At 41.1% G+C, this 24840-nt stretch overlaps 1 protein-coding gene across 30 annotated transcripts in view; it reads left to right on the top strand.

The window, feature by feature from the left end:
• The window catches only part of MBNL1 (muscleblind like splicing regulator 1), a 161036-nt gene that overhangs the window by 41508 nt on the left and 94688 nt on the right, over positions 1-24840 (top strand). For 3 of the 30 annotated variants that reach the window (XM_081302306.1, XM_081302317.1, XM_081302308.1), the window contains exon 2: positions 18902-19020. The exons of 24 other annotated variants lie outside the window; for them this stretch is intronic. In XM_081302306.1, the coding sequence (XP_081158432.1) occupies positions 19015-19020 (6 nt within the window). In that variant the 5' untranslated portion in view covers positions 18902-19014. Of the gene's footprint in view, positions 1-18901; positions 19021-22104; positions 22279-24840 lie in introns of all 30 variants that reach the window. 3 more of the 30 variants (XM_081302307.1, XM_081302309.1, XM_081302313.1) reach the window with 2 other exon arrangements.

Below are 24840 nucleotides of genomic sequence, written 5' to 3'. Positions count from 1 at the left end.
CCATTGGTATTGTTCTTGTCTGGGTGCCAGAATTCAGTGGAGGTTGGGTATCCCCTTAAGAGAGAAACTGCCTTGGTTCAGAATGTCACTCACCATTTTGCACATTGCATGGTAGGTGTCCATGGGTCAGTTGATTGAAACAATGAGAAATAGCTGTGGAGGTGGTATCTAAACACACACTCTCACACTCTAACTCATTACTGTCACTTACCAAGAGAGAGTATCCCATCACATGTCTATCACTTGACCTCGAGGTAACGAGGTCAGTATCAACAGAATAACCCTGTATTTGCACTATTGTTTGTGTCTAAAACCCATTTAGTGAATGCATTTGTCCATGAATGGAAAAGTTGTTATAACCATTGGTTGTAAATTTGATTTCATTTTAAACTAGTGCTTCTTAGCTTTGTGCTGTTCTACAATAAATAGATCTGCATTTGATATTTCAACTGTGACATTATCTATGTAAATTTCTTCCCAAAAGACTTATCTAAAACATTTTAAAAAATTGATGTTTTTTCAGTAGAGTACCTGCACAGAATAGAAGGTTGAATTTCAAAGTCCGTTTCTTCATGATTCGTACTGTCCTCCTGTGATTCCCTCACCTCTGTGAACTTTCTCAGTCAGACCTCTGCCTCTTGCCTTCCCTGGGGTCTGAAGGAAGTTTCAGATCCATGATGCTCTGTCTTTCACAGCCTCTGTTTTCTTCCTCTCGATGCCACTCCCCAATTCATGGGGATGCACTTCTAGCCCATTGAAATGGCCCCTTTGCACCAAGGGATTTAAATGCGTTTGCTTATCAACTCACAAGTGTGGGGCTTTTGTACTGGTTAGAGGTACAAGAGAATCTGCTCCCCACCACCCGCTGCCCCCAGAAAGTGAACAGAAGCAAAACAAAACCATCACACAACACCACCTCGGGTCCCTGCTGCTGGGTTTTCTGTGTGGCTCACGTGAATGTGGTCGCTGTTACGTCCTAGCTCTGAACAGGGGCGGTGCGTTTTCTGTTGGCTGACTGGGCCATGCCCCTGCCTCCGTAAGAGGCTAATTATTGCCCGCTCTGGACTGCTGGGTAGCGATGAGTGTGTGGTGGTGAGTTAACTGTGTTACTTCCTGTTCTGGAAGGATCAAGTGTGTGCAGGGGAGGGGCTCCAGGCTCTTAAATGGAGGTGGCTATTTTAGTTTCTTACCATGTTGAGAAACAATTAGGAGAAAGTACAGGGGGACCTCTGAGAGCAGGGAATATAAAATTTATTTTTAGCCTTTTGGCAGTTGCCAAAAATGGTGCAGTAAGACCTTCCTGGAATCAAGTAGTCAATTGGTATTTTGTTAGGAGATGCATAAAACCTAGAATTTTTCCTCTCTGTTTCTTTTAAAAGTCAAAGAGGGCAGCAGCACTATTAGCTGCTTCCATTTTCCTGAGAAAGATTCCCTTGTCTTTAAGAATGGTTTCATATTGAAACTGCATGCTGTTGGATTTGTGAGTGAGTACAACAAGGTGTGGATATACATATATACTGCTGTTCACATTTTGGGATATTGCAGAGGTAGAAAACTAAGCTAAATTATAAAATTAGCAATCAAGTGTATTCTAACTTAGATTTGTTTTGTGTCTTATAATTTAAGTTTTTTCACATAATAATATATAAGGCAAGGCAGACATTTACTTATTTTCTTTGACATTGATAGTTTGATTTTTCAAATTTTAGACAGTTTGCAATTAATGCAAAAAATCAACCGTCAGAATGAGATCATGGTGCCCTGCTCCACTAATGAATGTCACCTTTTGTTTTAGCTCTCAGTTGGCTCTTATCCATGGAAAAGTTTTTATTTCCCATCAGCTCCAAGGTAAGAGCCAAAACCAAAGTTAAAGAAACATTTTCCATCAGACAGGTTTCTATAGATACTATCAACAGTGGGAGCCCATGCACTCATGCTTGCTTTCTTTCTCAGATTCATGCAGGCACTTCCTATTGGTCTATTAGATCAGGAAAAGATGCTGAAATAATGATCATCAAAAATAAGGTTAAGTTAATAAAGGTGTTGCTCCTTATTAATCCCTTCTAATTACATGTTGGTCCCAAAACTTGATTGATTTTTCAAAAAAGTATTTGCTTCAGGATGAATTGAGGATCTGCCTCTCTCCTAACCTTGATGCTGTCTAGCAAGGTATATTGCCACCTTGGTTTCCTTGGCTAGCTTATGAGTTTTGAAGGAGGAGGGAACATAAACAATCATCACAGCCTTTTTCTAAATGCCCATTACAATCCAGGCCTCAAAAGACCTGTCAGTTTAGAACTCCAGCTGTAAAAAAGCTTGGCATTCAGTCACGAGTGTGGGTGCTGGTGCATGTGGACCCCATTGTTATTGGCACCTGCTAGACCCCCACCTTGCCTTGCCTTGTGGCCAGTGAGTGGCAGCCTCCATGGTGTGGCCACTGTGTGCTTAGCAGCATCTTGAGCCCTTTTCCAGGTGCCCTGCTTGAAGCACAGGGAGGGGAGCAGTGTGTTTATTTCCTGACCTGTTGCCGGCCCCACCCCTCCACATAGTTGGTTGGAATTGCTATTCCAAAAGATGTGACCAGGTAGATGTTCTTAAGAGTGGCATGCTCCTGATTGGCAACCATTGCTTTCATGTGTCTAAGCAGGCCAGGGAACCCAGCATTTTTGCTGTGATTTCTCAGTCCGCGTAGAAGGATGTATTTGTCTCTTAAGGCTAAAACCATCTGGAGACCTTCACAGGCTCTAGTCTGAAATAGAGCTGGCTTTTCTTCTTAGCACTGTGGGTAACTTTGAAAAACATGATTTGAAAAACAAAATTACCCTTCTTACCTACTTAATGAGTTAGTTCTTTTTGTATCTGTGTTAAGTTTTTGATTAAAAGTTTGTTCTCCAAAGACCATTTCCTATGGCTTCTGTTCCCTAGAATGTGAACCTGATGTATACTCATTGTCTCCATTGAATACAGCTTTAAGTTTGCTGTATCTTCTCCATCAATGATATGTTTGCCAGTAGATAAAATGAGCTGTTATCTTTTATACGATTCTTACAAAACTTTTCAACAGATGTGGAGTTCCAGTGACTACCTGGTATAACTACCCTATTTTTGTAAAGAATTCATATTTTTACCTATTTAATGTCATTTTTTATTACAAATAACTATATGTGAATTTATCTCCAAATGAATCTTAATATATTCTCTTTGAGTTTTTAATTATTCCTTATTTGTAGCATGGAAGTTAAGAAAAAAAGACAGATATAATTTTATTTATTTTATTTTTTAACCTTCTGATTGCAATGGATTTAAATAAGTTTTCTTAAAGAACAAGTGGCAGTCTTCAAGTACAGCAAATTAATACATTACCTTGTGTGTATGTGGTTTTATAAAATATCAGCTCATAACAGCAGTCTAAAACTCCAAGTGTTGTTAGTTTAGAACTTCATGCATAAATGTGTGTGTTGTTCTAGGAAACAGAGAAACTGATGGTCGGTGTGTTTTGACAGCATGAATGAGTCAGGCAAGCGATTTTCCAGACTGTTTAATAGTACAAAGGAAAGGTTTCTAAGGAAGTCATCCTTATGACGAGCTGAAAAATGTTTTTTCTTTGTAACTGTTCTAGAGAAAAACAGGTCCCCAATGGAAGAAAAAAGAGAGATCTCGAGTTACATGCATTCTGAAAATGATTCGATCACTTCAGTATGTGTATTTTAAGACAAAAACCCCTTAAAAGGATACTGCAGAATATATTTTGAATTACTTAAAGACTATTGCCTTGAAGCTCAAACAACAAATTTTGTAGCACCATTAGAAGTTTTATTTCAACCATCAAGGTAGAGCTTTAGAGCTTTTAATCCTTGAAGAGAGAGAGAGGGGTCGGGGGGAGAGAGAATGTGTGTGTGTGTGTGTTTATTCCAGTAGCACAGGTAACACTGTGTCATCATAAAGGCAGTGTTTTAGGTTGATGAAATTACTGCAAATATATTCCAGTGTGTGGCGCAGAACTGCATTTGAGTTAAGATGGGACTTGATGGATGAAAACTTGTTTGCTTGTGGTTTACAGATTCTACTCTAGGTCAAGATGCATGGTCCAGCACAACCCTTAACCCAGATATGTGGTACTTAGTTAGCCCAAGCTCCATGGGTATGAACCACTGGGTTTATCATCATTGCACAGATCCTTGAAAGGACAGGCTGCAAATCTCAAATCTGAGGCATGTCAATGTGAAGGGTAGAAATAAAATCAATACAGTTTTTTTTTAGAAAACACTTCCTAAAGTTATTCACAGACTGCAGACCAGCTCTCAATTTATAATGTTCTGACTGGTTAAGTTCCCCTGATTATTGTGCTTTTTCAGTATCAGGTTAACATTTTGAATTTGTTGTATAGCTTACTAGCCTTGTTTCTATTCACCGTATTGAAAGTGTCTGTAGCTTTTTCGAAGGGACTGGAAAGACACTGATGGTTCAGTTGTGGTTCCACTCAGGTTTTTATCAGGGTGACTGCCATGGAGGGCTTCCAGATAATCCAAGCTTCATAAAAATGTCAAGAGTGAAAACTCAGGTGTTAGCCTTAGTTCTATGAACAGTCTGACATTTTTTCTTCTTGTTCTACATTCAAGATTTGTTTAGTCTTTGCATTTTGAAATATAGTTTGTGTAACCGTAGAGGGTTTGAATTAGTGTTTGGAGGTGATTTTCTTCCTTTGCCACGTTCAGCCTTGAGCTCCAGTGATGTGCTGTTTGGTTTTGCAATTGAAGGCACTTTAGAAATGATGTCATGTGATGCTTTCATTTTACAGATTAGGAAACCAAGGAGTGGTGACGGTAGGGATTAATGATATTCATAAAAATGTCATGGTTGGCAGGACCTTTTATATGTGACCAGTTGCTAAGTCGAAGGAAAACAAATGGAACCTGCTGGGACATTGGGATATTTTCATTTGATGAAAATCACATTACCGAGACACCTGACCGATGAGGGTCCCAAGCGGAAAGCTTTCCTGACTGTTCTGAAGCCTTGCTCGTGGGTGGCTTAAATACATACACTGTGTTTTGCTGTTCTCAGAAGAAAGCGTGCCTGTATATACATAAGTTAATTATCAGATTTCCTAATATAAAGGATGTGCGGGACACAATTTAATATTATGATTAAATATATAATGCCTGCCATTTTAAAATCGATGTGGCCAGTTAGTTGATTCTTAGTGAATGCCGCTTTCATCTTGGCCAAGTCTTGCTGCTAGCCACCCTGCGGCCTCAGCGGACAGAGGGTTTGATTCTTCTTCTCCCGGAGTCCCTCACCTTCCGATAGCCCTCACACGAGGCCTCCTTCATGAAGTGGATGGTTTCTTCCTTCACATTTCCTTGCCTTTTGTGTCCTGTAGAATAAATCATATTATGCTGAATTTTACGGCCAGTTTGTGTTTTTCCCCCTCTGGTTCATAAGCTCCTTAAGACTGGGTGGCTTACATTAATCACCTCTTTATGCATGGTGTCATGAATATCCTTGGCATTCATTAAGTGTTGAGTGGGTTGAAAGTGGTGTTTCCTCCTGACCATGACCAGTAATTACCCGTGGATTTTATGTGTGTTTGAATCCAACTTCAGAGAATTTCTTTTCAGGAGATGGGACATTGGCCAGACAGCAGTGTGACTCCTCATACGTGCTATCTCTGAGGATTCCAGCACCCTTCATTCATGGTGGTCCTCATTAGTCATGCTGCCATGGCACAGTCAGGGTCACTGGTGGTTCTGTGGATGGACATGTTTGGAGCAGGCCTTGATCTGGACCCCTGCTGCGTTTGTATGTCACCCTGTGCTGGCAGCACTTGGGGGCCTGGCCAGCCTCCCTGACACAGTGACTAGTTTCTGCAGCCCGTGTTTCAGAGGGATTGTAGACTGGTCTCTGCAGGGCACAGTCCACAGGGGTGCTAATAACTTTGCCAACTCGTTGTGTGCAGTGTCCTATGGCTTGCCTCCCCTTCAGGGGCTGTGGGGGGGGGGATGCCCTGGCCAAGGGAGCAGCGTGAGTAGAGCTGTGGCTGTCTCTGTTTTGACCCTATTGAGAGAATCAACAGCAGCTTTGCTTAGATCCGTGTGGATTATGAGAGTTACGCTCTGAAAACCTGACTACCATCATTACTTTGTTTTTAATATAGAACTAATAATAGTAATAAAGATATGTGGTATTTGTAGAAAGATATAAGTGCCATTACACTTTACTTTCTCCCCACTCTTAGTTTTGGGAAAAAAATTGTTTTATCTTTCAAAAGTGAATATGGTGCTGCAAATTTTCACACTGAAATAGAAAGGAGATCTGAGCTTCTAAAGCATGACTCTGCGGATTGTTCACCTGCTCATTATTTTTCCCTCCAACAAATTTTAGGACCTCTGTGATATGAGCTATATTTAAAAGAAGTGAAAAGTTCTATAGAGTTAAAAAAATGTTCCAGATTATGCATTGGTGCCAGCAGTACTGACAATTAAGTGTTTGAGGAGAAACCCACATTTATCCACTTTGCAGAAGGATCATCAGGAGGGATTAAACATTTAGTACTTGAGGCTCATTAAGGGTTAGAGTGGAGTAATTATGTGTGTAGCTGGTAACATGCTACAATCTGCACGTGAACATGAAGATAGACTCCTGGCTCTGTCAGGAGCTTCCCAGATTGTAGAAGTCATCTGCTTCCAGAGTAAGTTCTGCTGTCCCATTATTTTAGATCAGCCCTGCTTGTCTGCACACAGCGTGTTTTCAGAGAAGAGAAGCTTTATAATAATCTTTAGAAAATACGGGGCTGGGGATGTGGCTCAAGCGGTAGCGTGCTCGCCTGGCATGCGTGCGGCCCGGGTTCGATCCTCAGCACCACATACCAACAAAGATGTTGTGTCCGCCGAGAACTAAAAAATAAATATTAAAAATTCTCCCTCTCTCTCTCTCTCCTCTCTCACTCTCTCTTTAAAAAAAAAGAAAAAGAAAAAGAAAAGAAAATACGGACTTACAGAACTTGGCCTGAGCAGTACTTTGTGTGTTGAGCAGTGGGTTTTGTTTTTGTTCACACGGTGTTTGAAAGACGCATGCGTGAGAACCTTCGCACTGCATTCTCTTGGCTTGTGGGTAATTCATGGCTGGTCCAATTTTCTAATCTTGCAAGTTGGGAAGTGATTAGAATACTCTAAGGACTGCAGATGGAGCTGGTGTTGTTCTTCATCAGAATTCTCAGGGGCTTCCTATCAGTCACTCTGCTTTGGTGTATTTCAGTCCTGATTCCTAATTGTATTTGCACACTGGCACATTCATTTCAGAAGAAAATGTAGTCCGATCTGCTTTCCAAACCACTGGAGGAGATAGTGGTAGTTGTTTTATCCTGAGGGTTTTTGTTGCTATTGTTCTTTCTTTGTAAAATCTGTGCATATCAGTTTTCTCCTAATACAATCTCTTAATCCCTAACCAAGAGCCCATTCATTCTTATTTTAGAAAAGCCAGGTGATATCCTGTTGTACAGATATTTGAAAAATAATGAGAAAACATGGCTACCAAGTTATTTTATGGCATAAAAGTGCAGTGACCAGAGGGCCACGGTAGAACTCTGCCCTGTGCCCATCTGGACAACTGCGATCAGGCTTATAACTCCAGCTGCACTTTCTGGAAGCTTCTGAAAGCAGAGGCGAATGCCTTGGTTATCTTTGGATGTTACCTGCCATGAGATTGCCCAGGGGAGGCCCCCAGCAAACGTTCCTTGACCCAGATGGGGTTTAAAGTGGGAGGGAGTGTGGACTGTCACCTGACACAGCTGCTCCCCAGCCCTGCCAAAATCTCCCTCACCCCCACACCTGGGTTTGAGAAACATTTAATTACAGTCATTATTGCTGTGAATGAGGTCACACATTTGATTAAAAATGGATGCCATCTCCTTTTCGAAGGACCACATCAAAGACAGGAAAAGTAGCGTTGCGTCAGAACCCTGAAATTGTTTGACTTGAATTTATTTTCACTTTTAACTAATCGTGATATCACAAAGATAAAAAAAATAAAGTCTACATTTTCTTCTCAGTCTGATAACTGTTTGGCTGGAAAAATGTCAATTTCGTTGAATAACAAATTGGTTATTTTGTGTACTAGACAGCAGTATCATTCATTGATTATTTTTTTTTCCAGTTTTAATCACAAATTCTGAGGGTTTTTCTCCCCTAGGCAGTAGATTGAAAAAGTGACATTTTTTTTCTGCCATTTATAAGAGTTAAGAGTAGAAATCAATAGTTAAATTGACCTGATAAAAGATTTCTGTTCCCTGCTGTTGAGACAAGAAGAATGCTGGGAAGCAGCATGCTGTGTGGGACAAGGCCCTGTGCCACCCATGTGAACTCAGCACAGGACAGTGCTGATCAGTTACATTTGTCCCCGCAACCCTGTTAAGCCAGGACTCTTTAAGAAACGGGCTGCAGGTTCTTGTGAGCCAGACTCCTCAACAGGTCAGCCACGGGCGGAGTTGGGACATGCTGGTTCACTTCACACATGAGCAGTTGGGGTAGAATTTGTCTTCTCCATGTTGTTCATCTCTGGTTGCCTCTTTTTAGCATTATTTTTTGCATGCCTTGTGAAAGATGGATGCTATACTTAATTTAAAACTTTTATCTAAATATACTTATTATTATTTTACCTAAATATACTTATTATCTAAATATGCATATTGTTCATTAGACACTTATTAAATGATAAAATGATAAAAGAATTTATAAAGTGATAGGATCAATGTATAAATCTAAATCCCTTTTTATGTATATATGGTTTGTTTAGCTATATTTATTTATTCAGTGCTATTGCACGAATATTCTGAAGTAATGTTTTTAAAGCAATAGTGAAAAGATTCTAATATTAGTGAGAACCCTCATATACATATATCTGTATATATATTCATTAAGTATAAACAGTTAAAAAGGGATGTATGGAGGATGGAGAAATTTGTTCCCTTTTCCTTTCTGGTCAATATTTATTCACCTTTTGCATGACATGTGGTTTGAATAGGACATGCAAAAATAATTCCCCATTTTGGCTTTGTGTTTATTGCTGACCCAGATCAACTAGTTTCTTTCACCTGTGCTTTGGTCTCTAGTTAGACATAAATCCTCTAGTGTGACCCCAAGGGAGGAATAGTTAGCAGAAAAATCACTTACTAATCGAAGTTCATGGATCATATGTAAAGAATACTTACTGAGTGTCAGTTGTCATTCATAGAGAGCCGGTTTCCTTGCACAATCTCTTTGAGTTACTTATTCATCCTCAGTGTCTTTTGCACAGTAGCTACATTCCTCAGGAGGTCATTAATTTCAGATTAAGTTGACAGGTATTTGTTTATAGAGTCCTGTGTATAACAGACAATGTCAGTTGTATCTTTTCTTTGCTTACCTGCCTCCCTTCCAGCTTGTTGGCCCCACACTCCGCATGAGTAATTCACAGAAGGTTGTAGGAAGGATGTGCAGGAACTGGCTCACACAGCTGCTTCAAGTTGGCTATGGAAGGAGTATTTACACCAGGGAAATTGGCAGAGGTTACCATCCAGGGGCCTTTCCTCTCCAGCCATCCATTAAACCTTTAGTAGCACTCACTTTTTTGGGGGGGTACTTTGGGAATTGAGCTCAGAGGTACTTTACCACTGAGTCACATCCCCAGTCCTTTTTTTTTTTTTTTTTTTTTGAGACAGGGTCTCTATTTAAATTGCTGAGTCTGGCCTTGAACTTGAGATCCTCCTGCCTCAGTCCCTAAGTCTCTGGGATTACAGGTGCATGCTATCATGCCCAGCCATTAGCACTCACTGTTTACAGTTCTATCTCTCCTTGGGAAAAATATTTAATTCTATGGGAATAGCCATGTAGAGTTTTCTTTCCTGATTTTCCCCCCCTACACTGAAACACTCAGAACATTCTTTATTATACCACTTGCCTGCCAAGTGCCTGTGAGTTACTTCAACCTCTGAGCCTCAGTGTCCTTACCTGTAAGACCGGGAGAAAACGACTTGCCTTGGGTGATGATGTGAGGTTTGTCTTATTAGAAAGGTTAATATTAGTGTCCTTGCCTAGTGGCCTTGCACACAGTGAATGCTCTCATAATGCTGCCTGTGTCTTGATTACCACAGTCCCTCTCGGTTTCCCTTAGGGTTGCTCACGGGCCCTTATCCTACCCCTCAAGGGTGCCGCATCCTCTGATGTTCAAGTCCTTATTTAAAATCCTGCGGTGTTTGCATGTAAGCTGAGCTCACCCTCCTGTATGCTTTAAATTTTCTCTAGATTGCTTACACTATCTAACACCATGCAAACGCTAAGGAAATAGTTATGATATTGTATTATTTAGGGAATCATGACCAAAAAAACCCCTGTCCATGTTCAGTGTGGACACAGGGTTGTTTTGTTTTTGTTTATATTTTCTGTCTGTGGTTGGTTGAAGGCATGGAGGTGGAACCTGAGGATGTGGAGGCGTGACTGTATATGTTTATTGATCCCTCCCTGAGTCTAGTGGGTCATCTATGGAGAATCAGTGCCTCTCACATGGAATAGTGTTGAACACACAGGCCTGGGGAACATGGCTTCCTGTGCCGTTCCACCTGATGTCTTTCTGCCTTGGATTTCCTTCCTGATGGGAGTTTGGTGAACCTCCATATTTAGATTTGGTTTAGAACATCCCTCCTCACCCTTGCCCTCTCCACCCTGCTGTGTCCTCTGCTGCTGCAGCTCGTGCACATCATACTCTACCTGTGCTTGGAGTCACCTCGAGCAGCTCCCTGCAGCTCAGGGTTGGAGTTCATGGCTTGAGCTGGACTGCTTCTGCGTCCTTATCACTTGGTCACAGAGACTTGACACATGGTGGACTCACCAGAAACAGATGTGGTCTGGCTGGGAGTTGAAGGGATAAGACTTTGCCCCTGGAGACCTGGCTGCTTGTTTGAGAAGAGATAATATATTCACACAGGTGTGACGTAAGGGTGAACACGTCATTAGAACATGTCATTACACGGCATGGTAATGACCCCCTACAACCTTAATGTTTTTAGTTTATCATTCATTTTCATATACATGAGATTTTTTTACATTAACCAGTTATTTCCATGCTATACCTGTGAACATTCCTGTTCACAGATATAAACGCATTGTGTTAGGCCAGCCAGACCAGCCTGTCAGTAGTAGAGCACATTTTGTGACTTCAACTCAGATATAAAGTATAGCTTTGTTACTTGCCCAGGCATTAACTCATTCTATTTTTCTGTTTGTTTTTATTTTTTGGTCACTTTTCCATCATCATGATAATTTTTAAACATGCAAAATTAGAGAAGACCTTCTGAGCACCTTCATGTCCACCTGAAGTCCCATATGCGCCTGCTGCGCAGCTGCTCACCCCCTGGCCTTGGGGGTCCCTGTGTCTCTGTGTGCCTCTGTCAGCATTTTGCCCATTTAACTTATTTCCTCCACGTGCCTTTTATCCCTGAATTATGGCAAAGTAAATTTCAGCTCCATACAGTTTCCCGTGTAAACTCTTCAGTAGTATTTCCAGCAGATAAGAACTTGTCTAAATGTGACTCTCTCCAGATCTGTCAGATCAACAGTTCTCATCATATCCTGTGTGCACTTCGAGGGCCTCTCTCCCTGCACTGCAAGGGAAAGCAGTGTTTCTCAGCTGTCGCTCCGGCAGCCACATCTAAACCAAGTCTTTTAAGATTCTTTGTTTCTGTGTCTCAATTCCTGCTTCTGTTTTCCTCTTATTGCCATTATTTGTTAAAAAATTCAGATTGTTGTCCTGAGAAAAGATCTGAAATTCTGAAATCAGCGGACTGCTTCTTCTCTGTAATGTCATTTATTTTGTCTCCTTCCACCACCCTTGTTTTTTGCACCTGAACTTGGAGCTGGAGTTCTGTGCACCTTTGGTATTATTTCTTAGGGTTTGGGAGACCCTTCCTGGAAGGTCAGGTGTCTTGACAACATGCCAGCAGGAATAATTCCCCTGGTACCCACTTGCTGTGGTGCTGGTCTGTCAGGGGCTGGAGTTGCCTGGCCCAGCCCCTGGTGTTTCCTAGACCCAGGGCTTTCACTAGATTCTCCATCATTTTCTAGCACCATTGATTTAAAAATTTGGGGGGGGGGGATTACAAAGTGATGACTTCATTTCTACTGCATTTGTTACCAGAAATTCTATAAAGAACTTTTCTTTAGTATTAATTGGTTGCTCCATTATGTAGTTTATAATCAGAAAGTAGGAAAAACATCTGATTTTTAGATTTATCAACTTTCAGATTCATATGTTAATTTCTAATATAAGATCTGAATAAAGCCACACATATTTAGAGTATTCTAATGTATCTAGAAATTCTTCTCTTAGGAATATTCTCAATTGCTCTTTCTAATCCTGTTGATTGTTTGGACTAATGTGTTTTGATAACATTACTAACCATGGTGCCAAGAAGTTTTCTCATCCTTTTTTCTTTAACTATATTATGCCTCTATATGATGGGACTTGTTTGTGCAAAGATATGAACAGATATGAACCCTGCCTTTTCACAGAACACATATTTTTGGTTTGTTTTATATCCCTGATGTGATTTTAAAAAATGGACATGTTGTCTCTGAATCTGATTTTGCTTACTATGATCTTTAATATCAGATACTATACATTTTAACTAACAGTATTTTCAACTGACTTTTAGAGTTGTAGGTCTTACTTTCAAATTAGTGGCCGTAAGGGGGGATTTGGACATTGAATTGAATTTGCTGAAGAATGCAACAACTCTTCTTTGCTGATTCCAAAGAAGAATCAGATGATTCTTTAGGGCACTCTACATGACAATAAAGGAATTTTTAATTAATTTATTTCAAATAATAAGAATTAGAAGAGAGAATATTGGGAGTGCTCCCACCTCCAAAACAAAAAGCAAATTATAGTTTTTTGTGTTTTTTTTTGTTTTTTTGGTAATGGGGATTGAACTCAAGGGTACTTAACCACTGAGCCTCATCCCCAGCCCTTTTTATTTATTCATTTATCTATTTATTTATTTTTGAGTCAGGGTCTTGCTTAGTTGCTTAGGGCCTTGCTGAGTTGCTGAGGCTGACTTTGAATTTGAGATCCTCCTGCCTGAGCCTCCCGAGCTGCTGGGATTAAAATGTGTCCCACCACACCTAGGAAATTCTGTGTGTTGGTTAAGATTTTTAATTGTAGTTTTTTTTTTTTTTTCTCATAAAATGCATTTTTTTTCCAGGTGTGTGAGCATCTTGATTGGCTGGCCAGTGTGAGCAGGAAGGGCTTCTTTTTGCCCCAGGCCTGTGGCTGGGATAAGGAATATAATACCAAGTGTGTCACATAGGCCTGGGGTTGGGGTCTGTGCTGTGGTTTTGCTACACGTGGTTCTGTGCTATGAATTTTAGGATACATTATTTAACTGATCACTGTAATTCTAGAAGTCTCCTGAATATTTTCTGAAGAGCAGAAACACAGCTTTTACTCGAGTTCAGATGCTATAGCAGAACCATTACAATTATTTGGGATTATAGAGAAGACAAATTCTTGGCATGAAATTATACTATATTTTACAATTGATTAGGAAATAAGGAAAGCTTTATTTAGGTTGTGCTCATAAAGCCATGGTAGTACATTTTATGATGTTACAGAGAAGTGTCTGGGAAGAAAGAGGTCTTTAAAAGGAGTGGTATTCTGTTTGCTTTGCCGGAGTACCTTATCAGGAAATTTGAAAGGAGAAGAAAGATCTAAACCCTTTAATTGTGGCATCTGGTAACACTAAGGATTAGGCTGAATTTAACTTTGAAGATCAACAAAGGGTTATTTATTTATGTCCATTGAAAGAGTAGTTGCATTTTTGACTTGAGGAAGTAGCTTCATCTGAATAGCACAGAAGTTGACCAAAAAAGTTTTCTAATGCATAAATATTGACTATTTTAATCTGTTGAAAATGGAAGGCTAGCACCAAGGAGATGGTAGTAAAGTTCTAAAAAGAGCCCCTGAAAAGTAAACGTTATGCAAATGAAAGGAATCTCAAGGGAAAAACTGAAGAGTCCAATAACAGGAAGATTAGTCATTTCTGGGAGGAAAAGAAAAAACTAGGGTGTGGGGGTAGGCGTGCTTTCAGCAGGAATGTGGCCTGGAAGTGCCTGTCCCCAGAGGCGGAGGGCAGCTCAATCAGAGCTAAACTGGCTTTAAACAAAGAACATGAGTAGTATTTAGTATCAAATTATAAAGTTTATATTAATAATAAACAGAACAAAAATGGAGAAGTTTCTCTCTCAGGGATTAAGAAAGCCTGTAAAAAATAAAAGAACGATGTTTACTCCTTTACAGAGCTGATTTGGCTTTGCTCAGACAGCTCTGTCAAACGTGAACAAAGAAGCTATATTTCTTTGAAAACAAGCTGAAGTTCCATTATTTTTCAAGTGTTGGATAAAAATGAGCGTTCTGGATGTCTTGGGTGTGTGCTTTCTTCAGGTGGAATGATGTTCACTGATGCAGTCCATTCATCTGAAAGTGAAGGAGTAGCAATTTCCAAGTATTTTAAGAATTATTTGTGTAAATTCTTACAAACATGAGTTTAAGTCTATGTATTGTACAAAAGGTTATGTTGCTCCCTGTCACTGAAAATAAGAAGGTACACATGGTGTGTGTGTGTGTGTGTGTGTGTGTGTGTGTGTGTGTGTGTGTTCATGGAGTCTCATTAACCTCCAGGATCTACTTAGGTTCTTAGGGACATTCATGAAACACATTTTGCTGGACACATTTTCCACCACTCTGTTCTCATTGGTCAAATGGGAATATTAAAGTACCTGCCTCAGAACTCCATAGTGGGAATGAACTGAACCTCGGGCCCGTATACAGGCCTGACGTGGAGAATATAGGTTTTGTGCCCTTGATAGCAGCCTGGTAGCCTGAACGTGTGGGAGAATGCATGATTACAGAGGAAGCCCTCAGGATGCCTTGGTCATCCACAGTGTCACATGGTGGATCACCTGTGTCTGCCCCTGGCAGATGTAAAGCTCTTAGCTTTTACTGGCTCTCCTTTAGCAACTCTGGTAAATAACAGATTTTGTAAAATATATTTTAAATAAAGTAAACGATGCTAGGCTTATGTAAGCATGACACAAGGAGAAAAATCTGCTCCTTTTTGTATCAGGAGAAAAATATACTGTCTTCACTTAGCGGTAGAAAATGACTTACGCATGTTGAGATGAAGATATCGAATTAATTTAGGATCCCAAGATCTGGAATATAACTTTCTGTGTCATTTAGTTCATTGGCAGTAAGAATTTCCTGTTGATTCTGATATAAGTGGCAACACTTTTATGGCTCACGTTCACAAAGTTTTCTAGGTAAATTCTAACTCCTGCATTAATAGCCAGGTAACACAAACACTAAGTACTGCTTTGGGAGGAAAAATCCCGTTTCTCTATTTCTCTCTTTCTATTCTGTCTCTGCCCCGCACCCCAGGCATCAATGAGTGGGAAATGTTTATTTTCCAAGCTACAGAAAAATATTATCTCCAACACCGAAAATCTTTCATTTTCCTGGTTTGGAAACACTAGGTCATATTGAGTCACTTGTGGATTTTCTTTAGTTTTGTTTAAAGCGTAAGGTTGTGAGGACAGGGTGACTCAGGAATTGTGATGCACTGTTGGAGCTTTGCACTGTTAGATGGCTTAGTATTAGTCCAGACTGGTGGATAGTTTAGTCTGCAGGAGAAGCTGCAGAGCACAGAACAGCCTCATCTGGTGTGCCCAAGTGTGCCTAGAATTTGTGTTTATTAATGTATTTCCAGATAAAGCCATATCTGAGGAATTAAATAAAAAGTAGACCCAGTGAGAGCTGATAAGAAGCTGTTAATCATCTACAACTGTTCCTTTGATAGCACTTTAAAAGTAAAGTTTTAAAGTTATTAGATACTTGAGTGTGGTTAATTGCACTGTCATTAGAATTATCGAGGAAGGACTGGAGTTGCCGAGGATAAATTGAGAAGTCCACCTGCCTGTCTGCATCCATGTCTGTATCTTTTCTCTGTCTGTAGCTTTATCTGTATGTATTTGGATGGCTGCATAGATGAGTCATGAATTTTTCTGGTCTACCACTTAGTAATGCCAAGGTCATAAAAATTGTTTGTTATGATCCATCTTCTGTAAAAGCCTATGGGGTTACTTTGATTTTCTCACCCAAAGATGTTAGGATGTGCTTTTTAGAATTTTTGAATAATTTTACTGTAAATTCAGTCTTGAGATTGGAGATGGAGATAGATTTAAATCTGCTGCCAGCCAAAAGGTAAATCAAGCTTCTGCTGGTGCTGTGTGTAGCACCACTACCAGGGAGTTCTGCAGCTCTGCAATTATCTAGAGGCTGGGTACAGATTGGCACCTTCCTTCTGTAGTGACTATTGATTACAAGTCTAATGGACAGTAAATCAACTCTAAGTGACACATCACCTCAAGCTATGCCACATGGGCACCTAAATAAGGTCTTTGCTAAATGCTACCACGTGGCTGTATTTCTTAAAGCTATGGCTTAATTTTAACAGGGAAAGTGCCTTTGCCATAGGTATGTATACTCTCTGAGGCTCTCATTGATTTTTTTTTTTGTGCTGATTTATATTGTTAGGCCTAAAATAGCTGAAGATAGACAAAATTAGTCCATAAAGTTAGGCTTGCTGCCAAATTAAAGAAACAGGTTGGTTTCTCAGTCTTCCTTGGCTTCTCCTTCTCAGGTTTAGGGCTCTGGCTGCTGGATTTAACTGTCCAGTGGCTTTGTGTCCTCAAAGGGCCCTTCAAAGAAGGCCATTTCAGCTGCTGAATATGCAAGGAAGTTCTGTGGTCCAGGGATGGTTCCAGACCGTGTCTCAAAGGGTGACCCTTGGACTTCTGAAGCTCTCTCTGAACACATGACTTTTGTCTAGCCCCTGCATATCAGTACATTGGTTTGCCAAGATGGGAGTGAAGTATTGGTGTGACTGGAAGTCCCCAAATGGAATGACAGGCATCGTGAAGGTAATGATGTTTCTTCCCTGTTGGTGCCTCTGGAGAGCTCGGAAATCCAAGGAAATGGCATTTGTCCTTGATGTTCCAGAATCTGAGATTCACATGAATTGTTTGTGACTTCCTTGAGCTAGTAAACTTCATAAGAGCAATGTGCCTCCATAAGCTTATGCACAGATTTCTGTATTTTAAATTTTTGAGAAGGATGGGGCCATTTCAGGTTGTCCACCCTCCAGGGTTCGGGCAGCCTGACCCTCCTCATCCCCTTTCTTGAAAAGCTCTGACACTGGGTCAGCTTTCCAGAAGCAGGAATGGGTGGGTGGAGGGGGGAATCCAAAGCCACTCTTCAGGGCTGCATTCCCTGGAGCCCAATTTTGCCTTTGTCCTGTGTCAGTCCTGTGACCTTGGACAACCTGGTTAACACTCTGTGCCTCAGACTGATCAGAGGCACCCTATGCAAAGGAGCATCTCTACCTTGCTGGGTTCTTTTGAGTCTTTAGTCAGATAACACACACAAAGGACCTGTGGACTTTGAGGACCCGACATAATAGCTGCCAGTCAGTCTTACTGCTAGTCATTTTGTAATATCTGCCTTGTCAAAAATAAACTTTCAAATAAGCACGTAAATGAAAGCCGGAATTAGTGCTGTACTTGTAAGGAGGGGATTTGTAGCTCCCAGAACTGTGCAGCCTGGGTTGGTAGCTCTGTGACCTGGAGGTTACATGACCCAGGGGAGCCTCAGTTTCCTGAGTTCCAGAATGGGGCCCAATCTCCTCTTCAGTGGTGTGGTGCAGATTGCATGGGGCAGCATTTGTGAAGCCCTGATAGCAGCACGGGCACTGGGCAGCTGGGCTTGTGAGCACTGCTGCTGCTCCTCATTGTAGAGGTGACGATGAGAGCAATTTGAAGGACTCCTGCAAGGCCACACATTGCACTCGGGATCCGTGTTCGCAGGGATTTCAGTTTTCCTAATGAGGATTATTATTCTTTACTATGCAGGTGACACATGTCTTGGTGTTGAAGGTTCTGTAATAAATGTTTAGGAAAATGTTCATCTTTTTTTTTTTTTTCACTTATCCTTTGTTGAGCTAGTTAAGTTATGGGAAAAAAACCCTCTTGGTGCTTTTTATATCTGTAGGATTTTAACTCTGGGTCAATCAGTTAAGTGAAGCACAGGCTTTATTAATGTTGTTACAGCTTAGCTCTGCTGTCCAGCAACATTCTGGTCCCTTGCTAAAGTTGAATGCCACTGAAAAGAAAAACAACGGATCAATAACGTCAAACGGAAATGAAATGTGGGAGCAAAGAGTTCATGGCTTGTTCTGTAAAATGTAGATCATGAGACCTGATATTTCCCCATCTGTTCTGAGTGTTGTAAAGATTAGGAATATATTAGCATTTGCAAAAAAAAAAAAAAAAAAGAAGAAGATTCCATGCCAGGAAGGCAGATAGATTATTATGGAAGAAGTGACCAGAATTGCTTGGCAGCAGTCATTTTATTAGCCTTTCTTTGATTAGCAGGAAAATTTGGGGCGATCTATTTGCTTGTTGAGAGTGGGGAGGGTGAAGGAAAAATTTAAAAGAGCATCAGGGTGGCCTTACAGTAAAGCAAACTTTAAACTTTGAAGAGCATGCTTTCCCATGGCACTGGAAACTTGGAATATGCATCACCTTGACTGGGGAGCAGAGCTAAGTGGGATCCCAGGGACCTCCTGTGTTGACGCCCTGTGGGAAGGTGCAGGGGATCGGAAGCTCCGTGCAGGTGGGAACCATCATGCTTTGGCTGGCATCTGCCAGGAGGAGGGTCTCAGTGGTCTGCTCCAGCTTCTGCCGCCGCTGCTGCTGCTAATACTGCTGGGACGGAAGAGTGGCTGACCTGGCGCGTCCTTCACTCCCGTGCTCAGCAGTTCTCGGGAGATGTGGTGGAGGGGAGCCTTCAGCATCCTTCATCGCACCAGGTCCAGAAGAAGCCGTATCTTCTCTGTGGAAGACAGTTGCTGCATCGGCTGATGGATGGATGCCGGTGAGTGAACCAGGCAGGTGTGGAGCCAGGCTTCCCAGATGCCCGTGGGGTGGGCGCCCCTGGGAACCTGGCCTCTGGTGCTCTGCCCTCAGGAATTTTGCTTTAGAGAGGGGTCATGATTTTTCACATTAGTGACGTGACTGTACTCCTGAGTAAGTGTTCCATGACTAAAGTTCCCACTGTCTTCCAGCGTCACTACTTGAAGATGTTAACCCCAAAGTTTGTCGGCTGCTTCAGTGGATGCCTTTCCAAGTCATTTCTTAGTCAGTAATCAATCTCTGCTCTTGTCTTCATATTAGACTCACAAGTTAAAAAATGCCTGTTATCTGAAAGCAGTTACTTGTTCTTCATTTCCAAATGAGCTCATTCTTTTTTCACATTAGTAGATTGTAAAATTTTAAATTAGATTCTTTTGTATGCATGACTATTGCCAGGAATACTGTTTTCAATTCAGATGATGACATAAGCAAACTAGTATGAAATACACTTGTATTAGAGAGTGGCACAAGATATACCTTTGACATTAGCAGTTAACTTTTTATTGCTAATGTATTCATGTACCAATACAAGTTGGTTATCTTTAAGGTTCCTTTTATTAATAAAATGAATACTTTGAGCTATCAAAGATCTTACACTAAAATTTTCTCTCAAAGTAGACCCCTTTTTTGACAAAACAATATATGATTAGAAATATCTATCTGCATATTTAGATGATCTTCATGATTTATATCAGACATAAATATGTACCAATCTATAGCTTATGTGTGTCTTTTGTTAAAAAATTGGAAGAAATAGGAATTCTAAGTTTTCCATGAAGATATACACCACATTTTCCTAGAAGAATTGTTCTATGATTAATAGACATTTCATGAAAACTTTGACAGCTAAGTTTGGGTACTTAGAGTAAGTAACAAAGACTCTGACAAGTTATGCAGGAAGACTTGTTTAACTTCATTTTAACTTTTAATGAATCAGTCAGACCACAGGCCCCTCTGCACACACACTCCTCTGAGTGCCTTCTCCACGTGGAACCAGCCTGTAAGTATTTGCAGGACTTCCTGTTGCTAGGCAGACTGGGCGCCCAGATACAACTGGGCACTGAGGATACAACTGGGCATGACTTTACAAAGTTCCTTCCCTTGTGGAACTTAACAGTGGTTAGGGCGATTTCCATTTAGATAATCGACTCTTATGAAACATATTTTCTTTACAATTTGATTTTTTTATCTAAAAGAAGCTGGTCCCAATTTTTTATGTTTATATGAAATGACATGCTATGTGGTCTTAATGAGTTTGTAAATCAGTGAGTGAATTCCATTTCAGATCACCAACATTTATTTACATATTTTTGAGGTTTGTTTTATTTTTTGTCTAGATTTGCTGAAAACTGGTTTTCCTAAGTGGGAATGAGAATATAGGTGCAGAAATACAAACACATTTTTTTTAAAGTTTGAGTTCATATGATTACATAATACAAGTGGTGGCTTCCAGTTCATTTCTGCCATAGGGCTCACCTCATCTTCCCCTGTCACTGATAGGTTCATAGGCTGATGTTTCAAAATTTAAAATTTTAGTCCAAACCACATAAATTTATTGAAAAAAAAAATTGTTTTTAAGGAGAAAGTTCTTTCCTTTTTTGAAAATCCCAGTTCTTTCAGATTTAAAATACCAAGTGCTCAAGCAGTACTTGGGATGCTGTAGTGCAGGGATCCTTTCATTTGGTAACAATCTCTGAAACTTAGTTATAAGAAGTGGAGAAGCCTGAGAAGCAGCTTCACTATCTCATATGTAACTAACAACATATATTTTGGAAGTGAGGGAAGGAAGCTGACTTTTCTCAAAAAAAAAAAAAAAAACGTTATTTCAAGTAATCATGAAATCAATTTGGCACCAAGGTAAAATGGATTATTGTCGTTACCTTGGATTTGAAGAAAATACAGGTCTATATGATACGTGAGGTCGAGATGCCATACACAGGACTGCTGTCGGGTGTTTGGGTTTCTTCTCGCCTGTTTTTAAAGCAAGTCTGAAGCGCCTTGCGTGGTCAGTCCCCTCCGCTGCTAGTCTGGAAAAAGTGAGAGTCCCTCAGTGGTGCTGGCCACTGCCACTTGATGCGCTTTGGGTTATTTAAGGTCCTGTCAGAGTGTATATTTAGTTTCTGACTTGATTTCATCCAGCTTGTCAAAGCAGAATTGTATTAGGATCTATCCTGTGGCTGCTTGGTGTTCCCTGTTCCGTGGGCTCCAGGTGGACTCCCAGAGGCTGGCATGTCACCGCAGGGCTGGGAATGGCCTTTGAAAGCTCCAGTCTCTGCAGGGAGCCTCATGAGGGTCTCAATCCTGGGAGCCAGTGCCTCATGCCCCCTGGATTCTTTCCCCGCCCTTTCTCCCGCCCTTCCCTTTCTTATCTCTGCCCCCTTGTCCATTTGCCCCCTTTCTTCAAACTCTCCTCCCTGTCACCCCCAGCCACCCTCATCTGATCTTAGTAGCAAGTGCTGTGTTTGCTAAAATACTGTGTTGTGCTTTTCAAAACAAGTTCAGTTTTCTTTCAGTTTAAAAAACAGCCCGGAGTCTTTCCATTGTTTCCCTGCTTCCAGAAAAGTCCATTTTTAGTCTCCATGTCCAGGTGGCGGGCCTGGGCCTGTTTTCACTGGTGAATCTCTGACATGGCGGTTGTGAAGACAGGATGTCATCCTCTGGTGTTGCTGTCACAGTTTTGGTCTCCACCCAGCAGGTGTGCTGCAGTGCATCCTCCTTTCTAGAAGGAGCTCTCCACACCCTTCCCCCACGCATCCTGGCTCCCTTAGGGATGTGCCAGTGGCTCTCTCCCAGGATCCCTTGCTGTTCTCCTTGCTGCCTGTGTCCTGGGAGGGCGGGGAGAGTTGGTCATCAGGTGCCGCTGAGCCCATGCTGGATGTTCTCATTCTCCCTGGGTCTTGTGCTGCCTGGCCGTGGCTTCTCTTCTTGGCCCCGTCTGGTCCCAGCTGGCTGCCCTCAGCCCTCAAGGGTGGGTGCTCCCTCCCTGCTGCACAGGAGGGGCATGCTGGGTGCCCCAGTGTCCTCTGTGCTTGCTTCCACTGTTAAGGCTTCCCAGCTTTGGCTGTGGCTCGGGGGTCCTGCTGTCAACACCCTGCAAAACTGTCCAGCCTCGGCCCTTGGGTAGCAGCAGGTGCTGGGATTTCTGCAGGCCCTCAGGCCCGGGCAGGAAGAACGCGGCTGTTGACCCAGACCTCAGGAAACCTGCAGAAAATGTGGGAAGGTAAGCCTCTCAGTTCTCTAGGCAGCTGCTCTAGAAGCTAGAACACCTAGCCCAGATGGAATGCAAGTGATTTTAGTGGTTAAAGAGTATCCCCTGTGTTGATGACGGAGCCAACATTGTTAATTGATCACAGAGTCCTAGATGAGGGAGTTACTTACTAAAAGCACTTTTACAAAATGTGTGGGATACTTGCATATGCCATACTGAATGTGGCATTGAATGGATTTTTAAAATATTTTACTCTAGTTTTTGAGTTGGAATCTGTGAAGCACCTTTTTGTCTCAGAGTCTGCATTATGTATCTAGCAGGAGAATTCTGTAGATATTTAAAATGGTCAAAATGGAAATAGAATTTTTATATTTTGCCAAATGCTTGTATTTTAGTAACTTCTCCATTAATACTTAAAAAAACAGTAAATGAATATATTCCTCAAAATCTGTAAATTCCCAAATTTAATGAATTGAAAAGGAATTTGGAAGAGCAGCTCTGATCTTGGTGGTGCTGGGGTAAGTTTTTGTCCTTTGTCAAAAATACTGCCTGGCACCTGTACAATCAGCAAAATAAGAAATTATACCCCATTTGATTCAAATGTATGAATTGTCAAGATCATTGAACGGTCATGTGTAGCTAATAAAAAAAATACTGCCTGGCATTCTAAAGGCAGAGACTCTTTTCTCTTGGGCTTTACTTTATGTTTTATTAAGGGATTATCCCATCCATCCCTGCTTTTTAGGGAAAAAATATCATGCATGTGGTTATAAATCTCCTGGGTGCAGGATCTGTGTCAGGGGCAGGTGCTGGCCCTGTGTGGGGCAGAGAAGCGGGCAGGGTTGCTGGCCCCGTGTGGGGACAGAGAGGCAGGCTTATGCACATTAGAGTGAGCAAACGCATCCCTGCTGTTGTCACAGTTCTGCACCAACTGTTACTACGCACACCTCCTTCCCCTTTGCCCTGCCTCTGTCCACAGGTAGTGATCTGTGACGTGACATTAACACATTTTTTTCAATAACAGATCATTGTTGGCCTTTTATTGATCTAACTCTTCTTTTTTTAACGTCTTTGCTTTCTTTTCAATATGAACATAATCCCTTAATTGATTCCCTATAGTGGGAGAATCAAGGCTTTTACTTTAATGTCATAAAGAAACCCTTAACTTCAGTGCCTTAAGAAGCAACTTAATATTTAAAAGTGAAAAAGAAAAGTATTTACCGATAGCTGTACAGAATGAAAAATATCTGTATTTGGTGGTATTTACTTAGGATGAGTTTTAATAATAAACCTTATTTTCATTGATATTTAACAATTTTAAAGTAGGTCAGTACTCTAAAATGACAAAAGAACAGATATCCTCATATTCCAAATCTCATAGATTTTTTTTTCATGCTGCTTTTCTGAGTAGGGCATGAGGTTTCAGGGCCATATTGACAACCAACATTTTTCCCCATAAGATTTTACCTGTGCATAGAGGAAGGAGAGGAAGCATCCATATATAAGGACTGAACTGAATAATGAGCTCTTGTGGTACCCACCTGGACCTCTATAGTGTTGTAATAATAATGATTGATTTTTCCCCAAGTTCAGGGTTGCTTCTGCTTTTTAAGCAAAATGTGGGAATATGTGAAGATTCTGTGCTTGTTTCTCTTACGCGAATACATTAAGAGAGGGGAGACCTGGAGCTAGGCAGTTCTTTATGCAGGATGGGACCTATTCAGAATACTTAATTTCCAGTCAGGTGACTGTCACCAAACTGACATCCACACTTAAACCATCAGGCATATGTTTTCCAGTAGAATCATATTCCCATAATGCCAAGATCCCAAATGTAGCTAGGAAAAACCAAATGTTCCTTTGTCTTGTGGCAGCTGATAAGCACCCAGGCTTGTTAAGCCACTGGGCAGGGCTCAGAAGCCAGGGGCTGGTCACTATCTGCTTTGGTATAGCCAGTGATCCCAACAAAAACTATTAGTGCTGGGCAGCCAGAGAAGGACAGTGTCGGGCAGTAGCTGGCCTGTGTCCTGCTATTCTGGCACCCAGCCTGTAGAGAGACAGCACCACGCCTGTACCCAGACTGCTGTCCCCAAGGCCTGGACTGGGTAGTGGGGTCACATAAGCCAGAGGATGCTTATTTTTTTTTAGAATTAAAATATATACAACAAAGTCCTTTATTTATATTTGGAAATATCCAGGTTTTATTCCCTCCAGAACTCAAAGGATAAGGAAATGGAATGTTTTGATACTTTCATAGAACATTTAAATGGGTAATTGGCTTCATATGTAAAAACAGAAAAATGAAATTTTAATGCTTTTATTCTAATGTTTATAATGAGATTACAGTTTTTTAAAATGTAACTTTATTTTCCATTTTTAAAAAAGTCAAGGCAGGGTCCCAGCTAGGGTTCTCATGTTCTGGGCTCTCTCTCTGGTTCCTGCAGAACTTTCACAGTTCCTCGGGGTGAGAAACCAAGCTGCTGGGAGAACGCAAACACTTTTTAGGAAGTTCAGTTTGAAGAGAATGCCTTTATTACTTTTGCAGTAATAATTTGTAATACTTTAGAAAGAACA

The sequence above is a fragment of the Spermophilus citellus genome (genome assembly GCF_964194105.1).
Source record: "Spermophilus citellus genome assembly, chromosome: 7".
NCBI lineage: Eukaryota > Metazoa > Chordata > Mammalia > Rodentia > Sciuridae > Spermophilus > Spermophilus citellus.
Note: the sequence above shows the minus strand (reverse complement) of the source record. Positions and strands in the feature narration are given on the sequence as shown.